This window comes from Herpailurus yagouaroundi, unplaced genomic scaffold (genome assembly GCF_014898765.1).
Source record: "Herpailurus yagouaroundi ecotype Mexico unplaced genomic scaffold, PumYag 140, whole genome shotgun sequence".
Taxonomy (NCBI): Eukaryota; Metazoa; Chordata; class Mammalia; order Carnivora; family Felidae; genus Herpailurus; species Herpailurus yagouaroundi.
In genome coordinates this window covers 81,726,036-81,748,975 of record NW_024412395.1, presented here as the reverse complement: position 1 = coordinate 81,748,975, position 22,940 = coordinate 81,726,036, and the positions used below count along the sequence as shown (strand labels likewise).

The window sequence follows — 22,940 nt, the reverse complement described above, 5'->3', positions numbered from 1 at the left end:
TAGGTTATAAATCTAAAGAGCATGGATTTTTAAGAGTTCCACTCACGTCTAATTTAACAATGCTTTACTTTAGGTACATGTTGTATACTTGCAACAATTAAAGTGAATTAAGAATGGGAGACTGGACTTTAGAAAAGCCAAAAAGGATTCAGTCATGTAAAATACTAAGGTTAAATTTCATATTACATTCCATATACTTTGAATATAAGTATTAATATCCATTTGAAATCCTTATTACTTTTAAATAAAGTCTTAAATATACCCACAAACGGTCCCTGGGGTGAAAAAAACCCTTAAATTGATTTCTTGACAGCTTATAATTGACATTTCTAGTTCACCAACCTTCCAGAAAACAAAAGCTTATAATGAATACAGTGATTAGTACTTATTCAGTATTTCAAGTAAATGTACTTACTCAGCAAGCAAATATAACACATCAGTTGTTTTAAATATGAACTAAATTTTAAACTACAAATACTTACCTTGAAATACTATAAATTCTAATACCACTAATTCAGTAAGAGCTCTGGCATAGAAAAATAAATACAACTCAAATTATTTTCTAACCAGAGCTGAATCTTCAATACAAAGTAGGAAAAAAAAAAATCTTTTGTGGATATCAAAAAGTTCCTCAAATTATCTGTCAACACCAGGGAAGTTTATTATTCTTTCTGAATTCTCTCAATTTCTATAGTTTTCTATCCACATGTAGTGTTTTACCTAAAATACTATATAAATCCATGCAATATACATTTATTTCTGTTGCTTATCTGATTAATTCAAATTAAAACTCTAAGTACTTACCAAGAAATTTTAAATTTCTACTAGATAACTATTAGTATGCTATTGGTTTGTAGTTATAAGTATAAAAATTATAATGGAAGAAGCCAAAATGCAATTACAGTTTCCACAGATGTGAATACTGAGCTTTATGTTATGATGTAAAATCTACTATGGTTTTATCTTTCTTAATGAGACAGACTACAAATATTCTCTCCCCTGTGCTAATTTAAAGAATTTCTTCACAACTTTAAAGAGGAAATAATTTCTTTTATAACTTTAAAAAAAGTCCACACACATACACACACTCACACACACACAAACTCACACACTATTTTTGTTGTTGTTCTTGTTTGTCTTTTCAGAACCCAAATCAGATATTTCCAAGGGATTAGTTAGATAACTATTTGTGTTCAGACTATATTGTCATGGATAAGTTCAGATGATCTTTGGAAATACTGGCCTTATCAGATAATCAAAAAGCATAAGAATTATACAAAATAAGAGGAATAAAATAGGTTCCAAAAATATGGACTTGGCAACAAACATATCGGTTTTAAATCAAAGTTGCTCATTGAACCGGTCTTCAGTTCACTTATCACAATGCTGCGCTTTGATAATATTCACCTTCTTTTTTATGACATTATAAGTCACCCAAGTTGTAAATTCTGAAAAGCTTCAATAATTTATGTAGTAGATAATTTCTTACAGTCCAAATTTTTTTTTGCTTCCATAGACAATGCTGGTTCTTTGGGTTCTTGCTTAACTTGGTTCACAGAAACGGTACCTTCTGGATTTTCTCCAACTTTAAAACCAAACATAAAAGAAAAACCCTAAAGGTTAATGTAACTTATAACACTAAAATCTTTATATGAATTTAGAGGCAAAGCAAAAAATAGTAGTTTTCTGAAAAGCAGTGTATTTGAGAACTCAGTACTTCTGATATCTTAATAATCATTCATAATTCTTTCAGTATATGTACACCTTAAATTAATGTAACAGTGTGTGTCAACTAAACTTCAATAAAAAAACTAAAAGAAAAAGAATAGAAAATTAAATGTTGAGAAGTAAAAAAAAATTCTTTAATGCTTCTGGTAGTGAAAAAAAGAAGAGACTAAGAAAATCATAGTTATTTTGATTTTAAGATAAATATCTTAATATTTAAGATAAATATCTAAAGATACTTTGACAAAAAAGCAGTCCATAATTTTATAAAATTATGAGGAGTATTTCATATTTAAACTTAATTGCCTCTGGGCGCCTGGGTGGCTTAGTCAGTTGAGCATTGAACTTTTGCTCAGATCACAATCTCTCGGTTCGTGAATTCAAGCCCCACATCAAGCTCCACACTGGCAGGGCGGAGCCTGCTTGGGATCCTCTCTCTCCCTTTCTCTCTGCCTCCCTCCTATTCATGCTTTCTCTATCTCTCAGAATAAATAAATAACTTAAATACTTTTTAAAAAATAAACTTAATTGCCTTTAATAAAAATATGTGTAAATAAAAGTCAGGAAGCCTCCCATTATTTGAAAATGATGTTCTGCAAAGAGCAGGCATATATATTACAAATTTACCAATATGTTACTACCCCCATATGGTTTCCATATGTGATCATATATCAAGGAAAATTTTCCCTCCTTAAAGAAACTCCACTACATTAGTACGTTAGAAAAAAATATGCCACATCTTAATGGATAGCTCTGACTTACTTACATAAGTTATGTGTTTGCTTACTTGAAACACTGCATAATGCACTTACCATTCTGATTTTAAATAAAGTACTTATGACCAAATTAATCAGAATGTAGCATACCAGAAACACTATTATCTTGAACAGGCAGGTGGGATATCTAAGATGAAATCTTTTTCTTTTTCAGGGATATCAGTTTTTCCATTGCTACAGGGAACTGAGATTAAGGGGACCAAAATTTGCTCTGGAAAGTGCTGAACACACCTAATGCTTGTCACATGTGAGTGTATTGGGAGAGTTTAGCCCACACCATAGAGAAAACCAATAGAAGATGGATTTGAGTGACCCTGAGAATTCATATGCAGGTGAGGGAGTCCCTCGGATCATGATCTAACTTGATAAATCATGCAGGTTCAGATCCAAAGAGGGTCTCCTTTAAAGCAATCTGAATTAGAGCTCTCAGAAATATCTTGGTACAACACAGAGGGAGGAAGCATGTTAGAATGTAAAGAAACTTTTGAGGCAGATAGATCTGGGTTTAAATCTCTGCTCTATCACTTTAGGCAATTACTTAACCTTCCTGAGCCTTGGTCTCCCTATCTGTAGCATGGGGACATCATCAACTATTTCATGCGGTTGTGAGGATTAGTCTCCATATATTCCTTTTCCTTCTCATCTATTGTCACAGCCCTCTGGATAAATTTTCTTAAAAGTAATGTTTCCAATAAATTTAAAATATAATGATTCTTTTCTGGAAGGAAGTATTTTATACTTTTCCTTACCCAAAATAATGATGACTAAGAATGGAAAGTAAATACTTTGTATGTTCTAAGGATAATTTCTATGAAAATTTATGTTCTTCAAAGCAAAATGCAAATCTTTTCCCACAAAAGTACCCAATCCAGAACAATCTGTGTGAATGGAAGTGACACAGGTCAAGTAGGAGTTAGAATTTATTACTAGGTTGACTGGGTTTGTTACAAAGTGAATGTAACAAAGTCTTGGATTAAGTTAAGTCCTTAAGACTTAACTAGTTTCCTTTCAATTTCTACAGAACTCTATATTTAAGTCTAGAACTTAAAATTTTAAAAATTTTATAGCTGCCCACCCCATTTTTCCTTTTAACAAATTTTCCATAATAACCTTTACACTAAATCTTTTCCTTTTAAAGTTTCTCATTTTTTTCATACATTCTAAAATGACCCTCATTTTATATGATTTCATATCACCACAGATTTTCCATGTAAACTGAGGTGATCAGAGAATGAATAACTTTGCTAGAGACAAAAAAATTTTTAAAGTTTAAAAATTATTATGCTCTTGGGGCGCCTGGGTGGCGCAGTCGGTTAAAGCGTCCGACTTCAGCCAGGTCACGATCTCGCGGTCCGGGAGTTCGAGCCCCGCGTCGGGCTCTGGGCTGATGGCTCAGAGCCTGGAGCCTGTTTCCGATTCTGTGTCTCCCTCTCTCTTTGCCCCTCCCCCGTTCATGCTCTGTCTCTCTCTGTCCCAAAAATAAATAAACGTTGAAAAAAAAAATTATTATGCTCTTGACATTTTTCCCTTTTTCTGGTAGTTTTACTTTATCAACTTATGTATTATAAACCCGAGTAGAAATGACAGTTTTTTTCTGTAGTGTAATAGTAACGATACAACAGAATATTACTCGGCAATCATAAAGAATGAAATCTTGCCATTTGCAACAATGTGGATGAAACTCTAATGTATTATGCTAAGTGAAATAAGTCAGAGAAAGACAAGTATCATATGATTTCACTCATTTGTGGAATTTAAAAAACAACATATGAACACAGGGAAGGGAAGAAAAAATAAGATAAAAACAAAGAGGGAGGGAAACCATAAGAGACTCTTAAATACAGAGAACAGAGTGTTGCTGGAGGGGAGGTAGGTGGGGGTATAGGCTAAATGCATGATGGGCATTAAGGAGGGTACTTACTGGGATGAGCACTGGGTGTTATATGGAAGTGATGAATTATTGGATTCTACTTCTGAAACCAATACTATACTGTTAACTAACTCAAATTTAAATTAAAAACAATAGCACTGATAGTCCATGAAGGTTAAAAAAAATAAAATCACAAGTTGCTTTTAACTTACTAATAGCTGGGTGGTTATCTATAATTTGTATTGGGATGGTTTGCACATTTCCCAACAGAATCCGATGAACACTTCCTTCCATATTCTCTGTATCCTCAACATCTCCAACTTGCACCAGCTGGTCCATTGCAGCTAGATTTTGATCTGGTCCTGGAAGGTTACCCATGGTAGAGGTAATAATGCTATTGTTTGGGGTCAGGCATGTATCTGTTTGAAGGCTATGACTTTGACCAAGCAGTAGAGAATTATTATTCATTACAGTACTTTCTAATGAGTCCAGAAGTCTTGAAGGACTGGAGGAAGGGTGGTTATTTACTGATATCAGAGTCGGTGATCCATCAGGAGAAGTGAATCTTGGTTGCAACTGCAAACCCTTTTAAACCGAAAAGAGTTACATCAATGTTTAAATTTACTAAGTATAATTTTTTCATAGGATATATTATTCTTTTCACACACAATTAGAATAAAATATAATGGTACAGTTACTAACAAATATTGAGGACAGAAACAAGAATCAAAGGAATAGTAGTACAACTAAATTTTATTGCATGCATGGTCAACTCCAACTTTTTCAAAATGTATTGTTTAAATTATCTTATATCAAGATACAAAAAAGTCAGGAAATTAATAATAAAAACATCTTTGATCATTATTACGATTCTATAACAATTCTATAAAATACCTAGAAGAGGAGAGATTGAGGAAGAAAGGGAAAGGCTTCAAATTTGTTTATTTCACTGGCTACCTACCTGCAGTTGAGTAAATACTTTTGGCTGAAATGAGGAAAGTGAAGAGAGCAAGTGGGCTGGCTCTGGAGACAAAGAACCCCTTGTCTGATTTGTTTCCACTTTGGTGCTAATTGATTCTCCTGGTGAATTTCCTAAGTTATATAAAAAAATAAGCCGTCAAAATAAAATAACATTTATGGCTTCTAGCATGCTACATTTTATTACAACATTTACTATCACAATTGGAATAGGAAATAAAGTCAAAGGTTTGGAAATGACTTTATGAAGTTATTTTTTCCACTATGGGGCACCTGGGTGGCTCAGTCGGTTAGGCATCCGACTTCGGCTCAGGTCATGATCTCACGGTCCGTGAGTTCCAGCCCCGCGTCGGGCTCTGTGCTGACAGCTCAGAGCCTGGAGCCTGCTTTGGATTCTGTGTCTCCCTCTCTCTCTGCCCCTCCTCCACTCTTGCTCTGTCTCTCTCTCAAAAATAAATAAACATTAAAAAAGTTATTTTTTCCACTAAAAAAAAAAAGAAATTATTTTGTCCACTATTTCCAGAAACACAGGAAACAGTATTTTTCTTTCCTTGAAAGATTCTGTAACTCTAATCTAGCCCATTTTCCGTGCTATGATGCTGAACTACACCTAAACTTCTCTAGATGTGTGAAACCTATTGAGTCTCAATTACAAAGACCAAACTTAATTCGTCTTCGGTAGCCCTAGTGCCTGGATAATGCCTGACATAAAGTGGGTCCTCAATAATAACAGTACTAAATTTCTTTCAATAACTCATTTTGGAATAAATGAGGAGTACAAATCTCTGTTTTCTTAATACTTCAATTGCTAAAGTAATTGTCCTTAGGGAATGTAGTTCCTCTCATGTAATTTTTATGTACTAACCCAAATAAATTCATCTCAGTCAATCAAAAACCAATTATCAGCAACTGTTTACTGTTTTCACACTAAGTAATTTTAAAAAATGGCCCTAATGTCAGACAAGGATGGATTTTTTTTTTAATTTTTTTTTCAACGTTTTTCATTTATTTTTGGGACAGAGAGAGACAGAGCATGAACGGGGGAGGGGCAGAGAGAGAGGGAGACACAGAATCGGAAACAGGCTCCAGGCTCTGAGCCATCAGCCCAGAGCCCGACGCGGGGCTCGAACTCCCGGACCGCGAGATCGTGACCTGGCTGAAGTCGGACGCTTAACCGACTGCGCCACCCAGGCGCCCCAGACAAGGATGGATTTAAGCACTAGCTTTTTTCTGTAACTTTCAACATGCTACTTAACTCGGTTTCTAACTTCAGTTTCTTCATTTGCAAAATAAAAATCTTCTTCAAAGGACTGCTAAGAGGATTAAACAACACTCTCACATTTCTTGGCTTCTTCATTCCCTCTTTTTTAAACTGAAGTATAGTTGACACACATTGTTACATTAGTTTCAGGTGTAAAATATAGTGACTGAATAAGTTTATATGTTGTGCTATGCTCACCCCAAGTGTAGCTACCATCTGGCACCATACAATGCCGTTACAGTACCAATGACTATATTCCATTTTATCCGCATGACTTGTTTATTCCAGAACTGGAAGCCTGTATCCCCTTCACCCATTATGCCCATCCCTGTACCGCCCGACCCCCTGGCAACCATCAGTTTGTTCTCTGTATATATGTGTCTGTTTCTGCTTTTCATTTGCTTATTTGTTTTGGTTTCAGATTCCACATACAAATGAAATCACATGGTATTTTTCTTTCTCTGTCTGATTTATTTCACTTTTTGGCTTCTTCATTTCTAATTGTCATTCTACTTCACTCTGTTGCTACTACTACTGTCACAACCTCATCTATTCTAAATCTAAAAATCTCTAATTCAAATATCCCATTCTTCGATCACAGCCTCTTATTTTTCCAAAGATTTTGCTCAAGTACTTCACTACAATTGTTGTTCAACCTCATGTGACCCTCCAGTCCATTGATTTCTCAGTTTTCTTCAGATCAACCTCTCCCTTAATAAAATTCTCTCCCCATTTAGCTTAGTAGAGTCTTAAGTTTATAATTTCAGTCACTCCTTGCAAATACCCTAAACTCCTTTGCCTCTCTCTACTTTGTTATAACCCCTGATAAAATCCTAACATTGAATGAAAATGGCTTCCAGGGCCTATATGTGTGAAGTTGAATGCCACTGAAAAAGAAACTTGCTACTACTACCAATACCAATTCATGATCATCAACTTCAACAGGACCTTCAGCTATACTGACAACCTTACAGTGTTCTTCTCACTCTATGTTATAAAGGATTTCAAATGTCCAATCTTGGCCACACTTCCTGAGATCTTTTTCATTCTTAGCACTTTTACTTAAAGAGAAAAGAAACTATCAGAAATTTCCTCAGCTTCCCATCACCAAAGCTATCAAGTACCTTCATCTTCATCTATCTCTTCAGATATTTCTTATCTGAAAATCCCTTCCCTCAACTCCATATTCCCTTCACAGCACACTGTCTCTACTTCTTCATTCATCACCCATTTACTTTTCAACCATCCCAAGATGGCTTCTTCCTAATCCGTTCCTCTGATACCCAAGGTTTTCCAACCTGATCTTATGAGCTTCTTTTCTCTTCCCCTGCCACCACCAGATCCTATTCTTATGCCAGTGTTGCCTAACTCAGTAAATGTTACTATCAGTCAGTTGCTCTTGGAAGAAACTCCCGAGTCATCCCAGATCATTCCCATTCTTTTACCTCTCACACCTATTCAATCAACAATCAAACCTTTGAATTCTACTTTTTAAAAAACTCTTAAAATCTGTCCAATTATAGTATAAATGCCACCAACTGTACACCAAACCACTATCACTTTTCATTTGGACAGCTTGAAAGGGCCTCCTAAGCCCATTTTGCATACCCATTTTTATCTCCAAGCATTTTCTACCCTTAGAACCATACCAGCTTTTTAAGTTCCTTGAACATGACCAAGCTCTCTGTTGCTAAGCTTTGAAAGCTATTCCTTTGATTGGCAGATTCCTAACCATTCTTCAGTCCTTAGTTTAAAAGCCACTTTCTCAAGTGTCACTTCCCTACTCTCCAGATTAAGTTATGTCTTTATCACTATTCCCACAAAATTTTGCACAACTCTCTCATGGCACTATTTATAACAGTAACTAGAATATATTTGTTTATAGTGTCTTTTTCTCTTGCTAAACTTGAAATTCAATGGAGCAAGAAACTTGTTCTTTTTTATGTCCAACATTTATCACAGTGAGTAAAATATGTGCAGAACAAATGAATAATGTTAAGGAATTTGAACGTTATTCTCTATGCACAGGCTCTCTTAAAGGTTAATCAATCAAAGAATAAAGAAAAAATTGTACTGTATATAGCTATTCATTAATTTATTCTAAAGCATTTATTTAGATATTAACTTTGTAGCAGGCATTATGCTAGGAACTAGGTATGTTAACTTGAATAAAATACAATCTTTGCCCCTGAGAAGTTCAAATCATGATGAAAGATACAGACCTATAAACAAAAGGATACCATGTTAAATGCAGAGGTAAGTACAAAGAGTGAATGTCTAACTTTATACAGGGGGTGAAGTTAAGAGAACACTTAAAGCCAAAGAGATTGATTTCATTGGTGAGAGAAGTTTGCCATATAAAAGTGGAGAAAACATGTTTTCAGAAGAAAGGGGAAAAAAAAGGTGAAATAAATCTGGATCAGTAAGAGAGTATAAGAGTACACATATGAGAAAAAACAAACCATACAAAATGGACAATAGCTTCCTGATCAAGGTACCTTAGGGTTATTACTACTGGAATTAGCCTAACTTTAGAGTAAACTGTACTAGTAGTCAGCCTCAAAATTTTAATCATAAAGAATAAAAGCTGATTATGTGAGGAAATTTTTTATTTTTTAAAGTTTATTTATATACATATTTTTTAATCTCTACACCCAATGTGGGGCTCAAACTCACAACCCCGTGATCAAGAGTCACATGCTCTTCCAACTAAGCCAGCCAGGCATCCCTTATTTTTTATTTCAATTTGTTTTAGTATAGTTGACACATGATGTTACATTAGTTCCAGGTGTATAACACATGATTCAACTTCTTTATATGTTATGTTATGCTCACAAGTGTAGCTATCATCTGTCAACATACAACATTATTACAACATTATTGACTATATTCCCTATGCTGTGCCTTTTATTCCCATGACTTATTTATTCCATAACTAGAAGCCTGTATCTCCCACTCCTCCTCACCCATTTTGCCCATTACCTTACCATCCCTCCCCTCTGGCAACTATCAGTTTGTTCTCCGTATTTGAAGTCTGATTCTGCTTTTTGTTTATTCAGTTGTTTTGGTTTTAGATCCCACATATGAGGGAAATCATATGGTATTTGTCCTTCTCAGTCTGATTTATTTTACTTAGCATAATACCTTCTAGGTCCATCCATGTTGTCACAAAAGGCAACAGCTCATCCTTTTTTATGGCTGAATAATACACATGAGGAAGTTTAAACAGCTGGAATTATTTTGACAAAACCTAACATAGTTGCTCTTGTCTCTTTTGGCCTTGGTTTCCTCATCCATAAAATTTGATTAGATGAGATAATACCTTAAATGTCTTCCAGTTTTGGGGCACCTGGGTGGCTTAGTCAGTTAAATGTCTGACTCTTGATTTTGTCTCAGGTCATGATCTCATAGTTTGTGGGTTCAAGCCCCATGTCTGGCTCTGTGCTGACAGTGCAGAGCCTGCTTCGGATACTTTCTTTCCTTCTGTCTGCCCCTCCCCGTCTCATGCTCTCCTGCTCTCCTGCTCCCTCCCTCTGTCCCTCCCTCTCTCTCTCTCTCAAAATACACATTTTTTAAAAATTGAAAAAAATAAGTATCTTCCAGTTTTGACACTGATTTTATATTTTAAAGATATTCAGGATAACATACCTTCTGCAAATGTAACTGTCACAGTCTCTCTGAGAATATGCCCATTATCTGTAGTCCACTGAAGCTGAAATGGAAACATTTATTTCAGTAAAAACAATAAAGAATTTATATTGCAAAATATTTTAAAACATCAATAAAACTGTCATATTTTATTCAATGACAGTACAATTGTGTTTTATTCAGTGATTACTCTCTTCACTTGTTTATATTCTTAAAGCACGAGTATACTTCACCATCCAAATACATAAGCTTCCCAATTTCAGATAGCAAAAATTCGGATAGCAAGCAGAGATGGCAAAGATCATCACTAAACAAATCCATTTTACTTCCTGAACTTTGGACAGTGAATAATCAAGAGAGTTTTGGATGGAAAAGAATAGTAGGACTAGCTTAAAATCTGAATCTATTCAGTTAAGAAGACATAATTTGGATAGTAAAAACATGGAGAGCAAAAGGTATTGCTACTAGGATTTTAATGCCATAATTACTGTCTGTACTATAATTAGTTTTTGAGTAATTATATTATTCCCTTCAGAGTAAGCAAAATTTTCATAGAAATGACCAATATTCAGGGGTAATTAAAGCATCACAGTTGACGTAAAACTGATATCCATAGATGGCATACAGAACCAATATCATCCCTTTGTAGATACAAAAATGCTGTGTATTCAAGTCTGAACTATTGTACTGATTTAAAAAGAGAGGGAGATATACACAGTATATACTCAATAAATATATGTTAGGTGAATAAGATACACTTTATACAGAGATAAAATAATGTTGATTTTTAAATGAAGATTACTATTGTTATTATAGTCAGAGATGGCTATTCACTGATATTTCTTCTTGTGACAGTAATATACAAATTTCAGTCAAATCATCATCTGAGGGTTCACAGTGTTTACATTTTAAGAGACTTTTTTTTCTTTCATCACAATCATTTATATGGCCTATTAACAACCACCACTATAAGGCCAAAAGTAATAGAGAAAGATTCTATAATAAAACAAAGAATTACAGTTGTAACCATACCGTTGCTGGAATAATATCTGAGTTATACACATTATCTCCATTTCTCAAGGCTTTCTGTACCTCATGGATGTGATTTTTAATATCATTTACAGTTGGAAAAAAGGATAAGTTATGTCTTTCAGGCACCTCATCAGGTTTAAATAGTTCTCTTTCCACAAATTTTCTGTGGAGAGCATAAAACAAAATAAAAACATAAATAATCTAGCAATATACTTCAGATAAAATGAGAAAAAGGTTTTTTTAGCATAAACTTATGTAAAGCATGGTTTATAGCTTTATAATTTATATTTTTCCAGTTTAAATTTTTTCATACATTAAATCAAAGAAATCATATGGATTAAAAAATGTAGTATTTTCATTAAACACCTATGTATCTTAGAGTGAGCTTTGACATTTTTATGAATTTTTAAAAGAATCACTATTTTCAGTTTAGGCATAATATGTTTTGAATGTTAATGATGTCAAGCAGTGTACTAAACATTTGACATCAAGGATCTCCATTAATGCCTACTATAATCCTGTGAAGAAAGTGCAATTATCGGGGCGCCTGGGTGGCGCTGTCGGTTAAGCGTCCGACTTCAGCCAGGTCACGATCTCGCGGTCCGTGAGTTTGAGCCCCGTGTCAGGCTCTGGGCTGATGGCTCAGAGCCTGGAGCCTGTTTCCAATTCTGTGTCTCCCTCTCTCTCTGCCCCTCCCCCGTTCATGCTCTGTCTCTCTCTGTCCCAAAAATAAATAAACGTTGAAAAAAAAAATAAAAAAAAAAAAAAAGAAAGTGCAATTATCATTCTCACTTTACAGATGAGGGAACTGAGGGCTGCTGACATTAAATAATTTGCCAAAGCTATACATCTAGCCAGTAAGTAAGAAAGTTTGGGCCTACATCATCTTACACTGTTGCCAAAAGGCATCACTTACTATATAAAATGTGATCTACTCCAATTTTATAAGTAGATAAAAGAGAGTATAGAAATAGAAGACAGCACTGACATATAAATGTATAAAAATACATAAAAGAAATGATAAAGTCCATTAAGATACAAAACAGATGAACACAAAGGAAAGGAAGCAAAAATAATATAAAAACAGAGAGGGGGAAGAGACTCTTAAATATGGAGAACAAACAGAGGGTTACTGGAGGGGTTGTGGGAGGGGGGGATGGGCTAAATGGGTAAGGGGCATTAAGAAATTTACTCCTGAAATCTTATTGCACTATATGCTAACTAACTTGGATGTAAATTAAAAAAATAAATTAAATAAAATGGAAAAAAAAAGAAATGATAAAGTGCAGTATTTATATGCTTCGTGCATTACATTCTATAGACCATACTGCAGAGCTGTATTATACCTCTGTTCTTAAGATTCAAGTTTAGTAAATAATGTATGGTTTTACCAAATTTGGGGTCTGTTCTAACAATGCCCCAATGAAAATGAATATAAATGTCTAAGAAAGTTGTTAAATAGGAAAAATCATATATTAATTAAGAAATAATCCTAGGAAATACTCACTGTGTTGTTCAGATCAGACTACTGTAACTAGTTATAACTACACTATAACTAGTAGGAATAAGGCCAGGAATAAATATCAGAAATCATGGTAAAGAGCACAGGCTGTAGAATTAGATCTAGATTTCAGTTCTGCCTCTACCTCTTAAGCCAGTTATTTAACCCACTCATAGTGTCCATTTTCTCATGTGAAGAATGGAGGTAAATATATCAACTTTATAAAGTTGCAGGAATAAATGAGATCGTGCATATAAAGTACATACAATATCTGTTACATACATAGTAAGCGCCACATAATAATTATTGTATCTTGAGTATCAATGACATTGGACCAGAGTGCTACATATAATTTAATCATACAAAGATCTATGTACGTAAATGAATATTGCTTTATAACTTCCGTTAATAAAATGCTTTCTAGTAACAAAAAAAAAAAAAAGAACTATCCATGTTCTTTTGTTGTAATACATTTAATTGCATTTCAAATAGCTTAAATAAGTATCTTGGCCTAGGTTTTAAAATCTTTGGTTCTACAAAGGTTTTTTTTAAAGGTATTTATTATATAATTCAATTTATATATCATTCAGAAATAGTCCAATTTGTTAAATCTGATTATGGAATATTTTAAATGAGTAATTTTTTTTTTTTAATTTTTTTTTTCAACGTTTTTTATTTATTTTTGGGACAGAGAGAGACAGAGCATGAACAGGGGAGGGGCAGAGAGAGAGGGAGACACAGAATCGGAAGCAGGCTCCAGGCTCCGAACCATCAGCCCAGAGCCTGACGCGGGGCTCGAACTCACGGACCGCGAGATCGTGACCTGGCTGAAGTCGGACGCTTAACCGACTGTGCCACCCAGGCGCCCCTTAAATGAGTAATTTTAATCATTACTCATGGCTTGCCAAAGATCTGCTACAAAATGATCAGTTCATAATAAGATTATTTTAATAAATTAATAAATTATAATCCTTATCTACTCTGATAGCATACATCCTGGAAAATGTCTATGATAATAAAAGTGTTATTATTTTTTTACTTTTTTAATGTTTATTTATTTCGAGAGAGAGCGAAAGCATGCATGCATGTATGTGGGAGAGGGACAGAGAGAGAGAGAGGGAGAGAGAATACTAAGCAGGCTCCACACTCAATGCAGAGACCAATGCAGGGCTCAATCCCACGACTGTGAGATCATGACCTGAGCTGAAATCAAGAGTTGGACACTTAACGAACTGAGACACCCAGGCACCCTGGTAAGTGTATTATTTAAACCAACAAACAAAAATGAAAAATGTAAAAGAACAATTTGTTTTTACCATACCTTAGCTGTTTCCTTACTGCATACACTTGTTCTATTCCTTGTGACACTAATTCTTGAATCTTATGTGCTACTTGAGGATGTAGACGTGAGGGTAATGTGCAATTTTCATCCCTGATTGCAGTTTCCTCTTCTTCAAGAGAAGGCACAGGAAAAGGGGAAGGTGACAAAGCAAGGCAGGAAGTTTCTAACTCATGATACTGATGAGCTTGCTTTGTAGGTAACTGTACATACCATCTGAGAAGTGGAAATATTTAAAATTATGCTATTAAACAAAGGCATGGATCATAGTTACTTATGTTAAACCTCATCAAGAAAAAGAATAACCTTTTAAGAAAAGATTATATGATATCATATTAAATGAATATAATTAGCAATTTAAAACTAATAAATAAATCTTAAAATGTCCTCTGCTTGTTCTAAGTTGGTTCTATACTCAATTAAATAAAAATCTTTATGAACCTTTATAGACTTTTACTCTGGCCCTAAAGTAAAGGAGGGGTATAGGAGTTAAATATATATGAAAATCATATTTTAAATTTCATGTTCCATAATTCAAGCTGTATTACAAAGCTGTAATCATCAAGACAGTATGGTACTGGCACAAAAACAGACACTCAGATCAATGGAACAGAATAGAGAAGCCAGAAATGGACACACAAACGTATGGCCAACTAATCTTTGACAAAGCAGGAAAGAATATCCAATGGAATAAAGATAGTCTCTTTAGCAAGTGGTGCTGGGAAAACTGGACAGTGACATGTAGAAGAATGAAACTGGACAACTTTCATACACCATACACAAAAATAAATTCAAAACGGATGAAAGACCTAAATGTTAGACAGGAAATCATCAAAACATTAAAGGAGAAAAGAGGCAGCAACTTCTTTGACCTCAGCTACAGCAACATCTTACTTGACATGTCTCTGAAGGCAAGGGAAACAAAAGCAAAAATGAACCGCTGGGACCTCATCAAGATAAAAAGCTTCTGCACAGCAAAGGAAACAACAAAACTCAAAGGCAACTGACGGAATGGGAGAAGATATTTGCAAACGACATATCAGATAAAGGGTTAGTATCCAAAATCTATAAAGAACTTATCAAATTCAACACCCAAAAAACAATCCAGTGAAGAAATGGGCAAAAGACATGAATAGACACTTCTCCAAAGAAGACATCAGATAGCCAACTGACACATGAAAAAATGCTCAACATCACTCGTCATCAGGGAAATACAACTCAAAACCACAATGGCTAACATTAACCGCTCAGGCAACAAGAGATGTTGGTGAGGATGTGGAAGAAGAGGATCTCTTTTGCACTGCTGGTGGGAATGCAAACTGATGCGGCCAGTCTAGAAAACAGTATGGAGTTTCCTCAAAAAATTAAAAATAGAAATACCCTATAACTCAGCAATTTCACTACTAGGTATTTATCCAAGGGATACCAGTATGCTGTTTCGAAGGGACACATGCACCCCAATGTTTATAGCAGCGCTATCAGTAGCCAAAGTATGGAAAGAGCCCAAATGTCCATGGATGGATAAAGAAGATGTGGTATATATATACAATGGAGTATTACTCAGCAATCAAAAAGAATGAAATCTTTCCAATTGCAACTACTGGATGGAACTGGAGGGCATTATGCTAAGCGAAATTAGTCAGAGAAAGACAAATATATGACTTCACTCATATGAGGACTTTAAGATACAAAACAGATGAACTAAGGGAAGGGAAGCAAAAATAATATAAAAACAGGGAGGGGGACAAAACATAAGAGACTCTTAAATATGGAGAACAGAGGGTTACTGGAGGGGTTGTAGGAGTGGGGATAGGCTAAATAGGTAAGGGACATTAAGGAATCTACTCCTGAAATCATTGTTGCACTATATGATAACTAACTTGGATGTAAATTTAAAAAATAAATAATAAAAAAAAGCCAGCTCTGAAACATGATAAAAAAATTTTCATGTTAAGTAAATTTTACCTCAAAATAACAAGACTTTTTTTTTTTTCAACATTTATTTATTTTTGGGACAGAGAGAGACAGAGCATGAATGGGCGAGGGGCAGAGAGAGAGGGAGACACAGAATCGGAAACAGGCTCCAGGCTCTGAGCCATCAGCCCAGAGCCCGACGCGGGGCTCGAACTCACGGACCGTGAGATCGTGACCTGGTTGAAGTCGGACGCTCAACCGACTGCGCCACCCAGGCGCCCCTAACAAGACTTTTAAAGTCATCATCTTTTATTTATTTGTGCATTTAAAGTGTGTGTATTTATTTTGAGAAAAAGAGAACAAGTGAGGGAGGGGCAAAGACAGAGGGGGACAGAGGATCCAAAGTGAGTTCTCTGCTGACAGCAGAGAACCCCATGTGGACTCAAACCCACAAACTGTGAGATCATAACCTGAGCCAAAGTCAGACACTCAACTGACAGAGCAGCCAGGCACCCCTAAAGTCATCATCTTTTAAATTGTGTATTTTCCCATTTTCTTATTTTGTCCCCAAATTATAACTTCTGTGTTCCACCTATAATCTGTCTAAACAAAGAGTGGCTATAATTCAGTGCCTACTGAGTTATGTGGGAGAATCTTCTCTGATAGGAACTCAATAAACTGCCTCTAACAGCACCCCATCTCCAATTGCCCCAATGAGCAAGAGAATTAACTAGAAGATGAATACAGATCTTTCATACAGCAGTGCAGTGCCCAAAAAACAGATGCTAGGAAAATGAAATGATCTGGTAGGATACTGTTTTAATTGATACTTTTGTACAAAGTGCTTGCAATGATTGATATTGCATGAAACGGAGCCTACTTAAAAATTATATGCAATGTTCTCTAACCTGGATGATCTAATTATTGACTACTCATTTTCTATACACCTGAAAGTTTTTCTAAAGTTCACACAAAAACTATATTCCATATATTTAATCCCACTGCATTACTGTAAATTCTTCACCTAGACTGAATATGAAGGAAAGAAGGAAGGCTAATATTTCTTCTTCTTTTTTTTTTTTTTTAATTTTTTTTTTTTAACGTTTATTTACTTTTGAGACAGAGACAGACAGAGCGTGAACGGGGGAGGGTCAGAGAGAGAGAGGGAGACACAGAATCTGAAACAGGCTCCAGGCTCTGAGCTGTCAGCCCAGAGCCCGACGCGGGGCTCGATCTCACGGACCGCGAGATCGTGACCTGAGCCGAAGTTGGACGCTTAACCGACTGAGCCACCCAGGCGCCCCTAATATTTCTTCTTATATAAAACCTGAAGCCCAAAAAGTACAAAATGGAATTATATGTAGGGCTTAGAATTAATTTCTGGCTGTCATAGATAATCAAAGATGGGTAAAAAAAATACATACAGGTGACTGCAAGTTCGGTTCCAATGAAGTGTCAGAAACAAAGTGTGAAATACATAATGATATGTGTTATTAAACCTGTATTTGTCATTTTGGGGAAAAACTTCCATATGGTATATGCAATTCTTTGGTCAGCATCATCCAAACATTTGGCTGATAAACTCAATGGCTTATACAGCAACAAACTGCTTTAATACCTAGGAAATCACTAGTGAGACATGTCCCTTATAAAAACCTTTTCTTAATGAAATAATTAGAAAACATAATTATAGTTTCTCTTACAGCAAAAAAAATCTTGTAAATGGAGCTAATTTGTAAAAATTTAAAAAAATGATATAAATGTCATACCTAAGAACACCACCAGCATCTACCAAATTCTTCTTTAGCATGTTAAAGGCTTTTTCCTGCTCCATTCGGATTATTTTCTTGTCAATTTTGGGGTCTGTAGGAACTCTATATTCAGGAAACTTCTGTACCTTTTTAATGTAAATCCTTTTTATAAAAAAAGAGGAATTTGTTTCATTATATTATAATCTTAAGAAAATCTAACTTATCAAGCAAAAGTTTAAGTATTAAACTTTTAAAAAATTAAATTAAATTAGAAAGCATTTAGAGGATTATGTTGAAAAATAAGCCATATTTCAGTGCATAATACTTAGCAAATGAACAATACTCATGATGTCAATAAAAGTATCTGAATATTTATGGATAGTAATTTTGTTTCTGGATTTCCCTCTTCTCAATTCTTCTGAAAGCCATAAAAAACTCCTGCCTGGGAGTTCCAGGAGGGTGCTGGGAGAGGTGGGGGCGGTGGCGGCAGCAGCAGCTGGAGGATGAATACGGGGCATTTCTCCACGTGGTATCCACTGTTCTGAAGCCTTACCATCAAGTGTGTCTTCTTCCACTTCCTCAGAATGTGAAGGATTATTTACTCCATGATGGAACTCTGGTGGTTTCAGGAAGAGAAGATCCGCCAACACATTCTCAGCCAGTGATGACGAGGCAGAAGAAATGTAGTGGTCGGATGATGAGAACATGGCTATGCTTATGGCACCAGAATTTCCCAAGTTTACCACTAAAGTCCATGAAGCTATGGATTCCCCAGGGTGAGGGGTGGGGGTGGGGTGAGGGTGAGGTGGGGGTGGAGGCAGTGTATTTCCTAGGCTTAACTGGAGTGCTCCAAGGGATGCAAACTGGATAGCAATGAACAGTTCTCTGAAATGTAAAACATTCAGTGACAACTTTCCATTGTTCAAGAGTTCTGATTTCATCATTCTTGACTTCACTCAACCATTTATTCATTGCACTGATGATTCTCCAGATCCTCGTACAGAATATGAACTTGTTCTTCAACAATGGTGTGAATTAATTTCTGGGGCTGAGTTCTGATGTTTTGTTAAGGAAAACAAGCTTACTGGTATTTTTCAAAGGGACTATACACAATACTATGATCATATTTCTAAACAAAAGAAAAAGATTTGCAGGTGCATACAAGAGTTTTCCAAGAAACACAGTATAAATTCTTAAATGAAGACTTTGTGTTGGATGTATATAGAAACAGCAGTGGGAAGGTGTAGCTGATTGATTTTAATCCATTTGGTGAAGTTAACTGATTCACTGCTGTGTACTTGGGAAGAGCTGATATCTGGGAGAAACTTAAAAGGTGATTTTAGTGAAAGAGATGCCCTGGAGCAGGATTCTCCAGCTTTCAGCTGCACAAATAGTGAAGTAACAGTTCAACCCAGTCCCTATCTGAGTAACCAACTTCCCAAGGACTTTGGAGACCCGAACACTGGGGAGAATGCTCACAAACTCATAGATTTTCTTAAACTGAAAAGAAATCAGCAAAAGTCTAACTGATTAGAGCACCAGAGTTCAAGTCTGAGGTAAAAAGGAACCACCTTGGCATCAAGAAGCTGCTCTGAGCTCACAACCTCCTCTTACCCTATTCTGTCAGGGTGGGAGGCAGGGTAAAATCAATAGCTTTTTATATCCATGTATATTAAGCTAGAAAAAATGGAGGGACTTTGCTACTTGTAAAAATAAATAATAAATAGATCTTAAGCATAAAAATAAAACAAAAACTCACGCCTGGATTATTTTAATAGCCTCCTTCTGGTCCTCTGGGCCTTGTTCCTTAAACCCACTTGATATATCAATGCTACAATAATTGCTCACATTTGTAGTTCTCTCTTGAAGAATTTATCTGCTCTTTAATCAAGTACATATGTCTTGGCAGCATTCAAGGCATTCCATATGACTCTACCTTATTCACCTAATCTTACTTTCAAGTACTTCAAACATAAAATTGCTTTTTCTGTGAAGTTTATCATTTCAATGTTCCTTCTCTGATACCAAAAATAAAGTCACACCATATCTTTATTTATAGAATGCTCCTGGTCTACAAACAATTATCTTTTCTCTAATTCTCTACCTACCCAAATTCAATCTAAACTTCAGCATCCAGGTTAATTTGTACTTTTCCTGCTAATGAGTTTGCATGGATATATTTCTTCTCTGATGAGTTAGCTAATTGACACATTTGGTACTATATACTATACTATTATGTTTTCCAATAGTTTTTTTGTTTGTTTTAATGTTTATTTAATTTTGAGAGAGAGGGACAGAGTGTGAGTGGGGGAGGGGCAGAGAGAGAGGGAGACACAATATGAAGCTGGCTCCAGGCTCTGAGCTGTTAGCATAGAGCCCGATGTGGGGCTCGAACTCATGAAATAGTGACCTGAGCCGAAGTCGGACACTTAACCACCTGAGCCACCCGTGTGCCCCTCCCACAGTTTTCTGTTCCCTGAGGTACCCCAACAATATTTTAAGTTTCCCAAGAGTAAGCGAAATCTTAAGACTCTTTCAGTCTCCTTCCTTCCCAATGTATTGCTGAGCATGGAGTAGATACTGAAAAAGTACTTGTAGAATGACAGAGAATAAAATTATTTCTTTATACACAGAGATTTTCTCTTAAGTTATACCTGAGATTTTATATTGCTTATATTTAAAAGCAGTTGAAAGTTTTGTTTCACAGTCAGGTTTAAATATTGCCTAAAGTTAACATTACCAGATTAAATATGAAAAGTCTTCTGAACTGGCTTTAAAAATTTCTTGAGAATGCAGAGGTTTGTGTATGACATGTGATAATGAAATAAAATGTTCCAAAGATCAACTAAACCCTGCCTTTATATGTTATCTTTTAAAATTTTATTTATTTGATAATTTAAAAATTTCAATGTCTGAAAAAGAAATATTAGAAAAGAACATAATAAAAACCTTTTATTGCTTCAAATTTTTCACTCTTACCCAGAGCAATGGCCAGTCTGTAGTCCTATTCTATTTAAAATGTACTGTGTTGATTTTGTACATTGTTGGTATGAATGTAATTCGTAAAATTTCTCTAAAGAACAACTTTCTTTACAATACCTGTCAACATTTAAAAGAATATAACCTTTGCTCTAGCAATTTCATTTCAAGAAATTTATTCTACTGGTATTCTTGCACAAGTATACAAACAGGCATAATGTTATACTGCAGTTTTATATACAATAATAAAGAATACTTTTCAGAGCTTACATGTCCATCATCAGAGGACTAATTTTGTAAATGACAATTCATCCATAAATGTAATATTGTATGGCTACTGAAAGAATCATGAAACTAACATAATGGTATCTGTCAGTTGTATTTCAATTTTTAAAATAAATAAATAATGGGGTGCCTGGGTGGCTCAGTCGGTTAAGTGTCCGACTTCGGCTCAGGTCATGATCTCACGGTCCGTGAGTTCAAGCCCCATGTCGGGCTCTGTGCGGACAGCTCAGAGCCTGGAGCCTGCTTCGGGTTCTGTGTCTCCCTCTCTCTCTGACCCTCCCCCGTTCATGCTCTGTCTCTGTCTCAAAAATAAATAAACGTTAAAAAAAATTTTTTTTTAAAAATTAACATTAAAAAAAATTAAAATAAATAAATAAAAGGAAGGAATCGGTTTGTTTTTATGTACAAATATGGAGGCAGCTTTGAGACACACTGGGAATGAAATAACAAAAACAAAGCATAGAGTAGTATATGTCATTGCATCCACACTAGTATGAGGCAAAACAGTTGTGCAGTAAATAACCATAATAGGTATTCAGAATGGAAATAAAGCAATGTGAATTCACAGCAGGAAAGAATGTATACAACTACCTAACTTTAAGGAAAGAAAATATTATAAGTTTTACTGAGATTTCAACATTTTTGAGTGTAAAGGAGGATATATATGTATGCATATACACAGAATATCTTTGGAGGGTTACACAAGAAACTGTTAAGAGTTGTTGCCTTAAAAAGAGACATAGGGTTAAGGATAAAAGGAAACTTAGGTTTCACTGTGTACTTTTTGGCACTGTTTAAACTTAATAGAAATGTGTCTATTAGCTATTAAAAATGAAATATTTAAAAAAAGGAAATAAAAAAAAAAAGCTTACCGGGCTGGACAAGTGGCTTTGTAGAGCTGACAAGACCTGCTTTCCTGTTCACTGATTTTTTTTAACTGGAAACCTTTTCTCCTTGGCCCATACTGACACTCCATTACCACGGCTCTACTCCCTGTAGGCCAAAACCAACTATTGATATTAATTGAAGTATCCATCTGTTCTGGACACTAGAATAAAAATAACTTAGTGGTGGCAATGTCAAAATTTACACTTTCGATTATGCAACTTTAAGGAAAGAAAACATCAGTAAGTCTTACTAAGATGTATAAACATAAAAATAAGAGTTTATTGTAATATTTACCAAATGTACATTATGGAAAAGAAATTTGATAATACCACATTTACTGAATGTTAACTGATATTTACATACATATAATTTTTAATAATAAAATTTGCCACCTTATAAGTAGAAATTAGTAAAAGGTACATTTGTTAGTAAATATTGTCATTTAAAGTTTTATTTCATTTTATAACTATTTATTTCCTTATTTCTATTTGTACTATTAGAATACAGTAGTCCCCCCTTATCTGCGGGGGATATGTTCCAAGACCCACAGTGAATGCCTGAAATAATGGACAGTACTAAACCCTATATAAACTATGCTTTTTCCTATACATATATGCCTATGATAAAGTTTAATTAATAACCTAAGGCACAGTAACAGATTACAATAACTAATAAAATAGAACAATTATAACAATATACTGTCATAAAAGTTATATGAATGGGGTTTCTCTCTCAAAATAATTTATTGTACTGTACTCACCCTTCTTCTTCTTGTGATGATGTGAGATGATAAAATGCCTATGTGATGAGATGAAGTGAGGTGAATGACGTAGGCATTGTGATGTAGCATTAGGCTACTACTGACCTTCTGACAAAATGTCAGGAGGATCATCTGCTTCCAGACTGAGGTTGAGAACAGGCAACTGAAACCTTGGAAAGTGAAACTGCGGATAAGGGGGGACTACAATAATGTAATAACCAGCCTATAATATG

At 35.1% G+C, this 22,940-nt stretch overlaps 1 protein-coding gene and 1 pseudogene across 1 annotated transcript in view; one reads left to right on the top strand and one right to left on the bottom strand.

Moving 5' to 3' along the window:
• The window catches only part of CARF (calcium responsive transcription factor), a 92,290-nt gene that overhangs the window by 52,225 nt on the left and 17,125 nt on the right, over window positions 1-22,940 (bottom strand). The window contains 8 exon segments of the mRNA XM_040475900.1: window positions 1,490-1,585; window positions 4,584-4,956; window positions 5,333-5,463; window positions 10,259-10,322; window positions 11,291-11,453; window positions 14,113-14,346; window positions 17,814-17,957; window positions 21,932-22,052. Of these exon segments, the coding sequence (XP_040331834.1) occupies window positions 1,490-1,585; window positions 4,584-4,956; window positions 5,333-5,463; window positions 10,259-10,322; window positions 11,291-11,453; window positions 14,113-14,346; window positions 17,814-17,957; window positions 21,932-22,052 (1,326 nt within the window).
• On the top strand, window positions 18,299-19,325 carry LOC121030199 (cell division cycle protein 123 homolog; annotated as a pseudogene).